At 35.9% G+C, this 2,794-nt stretch overlaps 1 protein-coding gene across 1 annotated transcript in view; it reads left to right on the top strand.

Annotated features, from left to right (window-relative positions):
* The window catches only part of EVC2 (EvC ciliary complex subunit 2), a 176,918-nt gene that overhangs the window by 19,269 nt on the left and 154,855 nt on the right, over positions 1–2,794 (top strand). Inside the window, 1 exon segment of the mRNA XM_044681763.1 lies at positions 2,390–2,455. Within this exon segment, the coding sequence (XP_044537698.1) occupies positions 2,390–2,455 (66 nt within the window).

The following is a 2,794-nucleotide window of genomic DNA, read 5'->3' as shown; positions in this document are numbered from 1 at the left end:
CCCTCCCTACCTCCCTCCCTTCCTCCCTTCCTTCCTCCCTCCTTCCTTCCTTCCTTCCTTCCTTCCTTCCTTCCTTCCTTCCTTTCCTTCCTTCTTCCCTCCCTCCCTCTCTCTCTCTTTCTGTCTGTCTGTCTCTCTTTCTTTCTCCCTTCCTTCTTTCTTTCCTTCCTTCCTTCCTTCCCTACTTCCTTTCATCACAATTATTAGTTTTCTCCTCAATTCTCTCCCCTACCCAATAAAAATAAACCTCTCACAGCAGGTTTGCATAGCCTGTAAAACAAATATACAATTGACTATGTGCTTAAAAAAGTATACCTCATGCTGTACCTCTGATCTATTGCCATACTTTCAAGATTCATATTAATCCTTTGAAGTCATAGGTGGCCATTGCATTGATCAAAATTCTTAATGTCTCAAAGTTGTTTTTCTTTAAAACATTGTAGCGATTACATTCCTGGTTCTACTTATTTTATTTTGCATTTGTTCATATAAGTCTTCCCAGTTTCTTCTTATCCAATCCTTTCATCATTTTTACCTCAAAAAATATAACATATTCAGATAGCATAATTTTTCAGTGATTCCCCCCAAAATATGTCCCCATCTATCCCTTCACTTTTCAGATAAAGAAACTGAAATTTAGGGCCATTAAATGAGTTGCTCAGTTTCCGCAGGTGATATGTTACATAAAGAGAATTTGAAGCTACAACCTTTTTTAACCTCAAATCCATTGGTTTTCCCACTGTACCAAACTGAAAAGAGCAGAGAATGCATCTAGACAGTGAAATACCAAGTTTTATGAGCATTTTCCAAGCCACTTTATGTGGGCACTTTTGCCTGCAGGGAAATGCTCAAATTAAGGGAAAAATGGCAGAAGATTAGTTGGCACCAAAGGAAGTATGAATTTGGGTTTGGAGGGCAGTGCATCTGAATTGCTGGGAGGCCAGACAACCAGCATAACAAAAATAATAATAGCAGCAACATCAATGACAACAACAATGGCAATGTACCACATCAGTGTCATGCACTTTCATCACAACAGTCTTGAGCGGTTGGTAGTAGAAAATATGAGCTCTGTTTTATAGATGGGCAAACTGATGCTCACTGAAGAGAAGTGAGTTGCCCAGGGTAATGTCCCAAGAAAGTAGTATAATATACCTAGGTGTGCTTTTCCTTTCATATTATTGACCTATAAATATTCAAGTAGTATCCATACTCATGCCAAAACAAAAGCAAAGAACAAAGGACCATTGAACTGTTTCTTATAGGTCATATTTTTCAAGCTTTCCATATTATATATACACCTCATAACTATGCAAATGTGTTTCTTAAAGAGATTACAGTGATAATAATGAAAACTCACATTTAGGTAATGCTTCAAGGTTTATAAAATGCTTCCCCTGGAGTCTTTATCATTGAATAAATCCTTCTATGTTTGCACTCTGCGTTTAATTTTATCTTCTCATTGTATAGTATTTTAGAATTTACAAAGTGCCTAATCTATTATTATCCATATTTTAGGCAACTGGAATTCAGGGGAAATATTAAGAGTATCCCATTATAGTAGAAAAGCATTAGATTTAGAGTCAGAACATGGAGAAATATTAGGACCATGATTCATTTGGCATCAAAAATCCATAAGTGAGGAAAAACCTTCTATATATTATAGAATTTTAAAGATATCTAGAGCAAGTTAGGTTTAGGTACTGCTAGGTGGATGACAGAGCATGACCTGAAGTCAGGAAAACCCCAGTCCAAATCAGGCCTCAGACATTTCCTCACTGTGTGACCCTGGACAAGTCACTCAGCTTTGCCTCAGTTTCCTCATCTATAAAATGAGCTGGAGATGAAAATGGCCAAACACTTCAGCTTTGTTAAGGAATCCCCAAATGGGGTCATGAAGAGTTAGATATGACTGAAAAATGACTTAACAACAAAAAAAAGAGAAGTTAAATGATTTGCCTGAAGTCACACAGCCAGTATGTGTCAATGACAGGATGTGAACCCCTCTCTTTTTTATTTTAAGACCAACTCACTATCCACTGCACAATACTTTCAGGATACCAAGGTTCAAAGGTGTCTTTTCTATTTACTGTTTGAATAATGTTGATCATATTATTTTGTCTCTCTTGGCCTCAGTTAACTCATTCATAAAATTAAAGGTTTGAGTAAGATGATCTCTGAGGTCCTTTCTGACTCTAAGTCTAGTTGTTTGGTTAGAAATCATGTAGGCAAAGTCATCAGAAAGTTAACAAAAACAAAAAAGCAGACATTCTGCTTTCATAGTTCATTTGTCTTCATGTCACTACTTTTCCTTTTTATCTATGCCAAAATACTATTTTATAAAGAACATGCAAGTTGGAATGTATTTCTTTCACTCTTTTTTTTTCAGCACGAAGATGTTTCCAGAATTACTGTGTCTTCTGAGTATGGGATCATTTTCCAGAAATGTGCAATAGTAAGTTTTTATATTCAAAGAAAAAATGTATTTCATTTCAATAAATTATGCTGATTTTGAATATTAAAGATATATCACACTATTTGAATACATGTTGCAAACACAGGAGCAATGAATGATTTAATATTCTTTTACAGCTAATACTTGGAAACATTTACAATTTCATTTATAACCATTCCTTCCACTACTGAAAAGCCTAGCTTCTCTTTGACTATGTAGACAACATACTCAGATAGAAAGATAGAAGGAAGGAAGGAAAGAAGGAAGGAAGGAAGAAAGGAAGGAAAGAAGGAAGGAAGGAAGGAAGGAAGGAAGGAAGGAAGGAAGGAAGGAAGGAAG

This window comes from Gracilinanus agilis, chromosome 6 (genome assembly GCF_016433145.1).
Source record: "Gracilinanus agilis isolate LMUSP501 chromosome 6, AgileGrace, whole genome shotgun sequence".
Taxonomy (NCBI): Eukaryota; Metazoa; Chordata; class Mammalia; order Didelphimorphia; family Didelphidae; genus Gracilinanus; species Gracilinanus agilis.
Note: the sequence above shows the minus strand (reverse complement) of the source record. Positions and strands in the feature narration are given on the sequence as shown.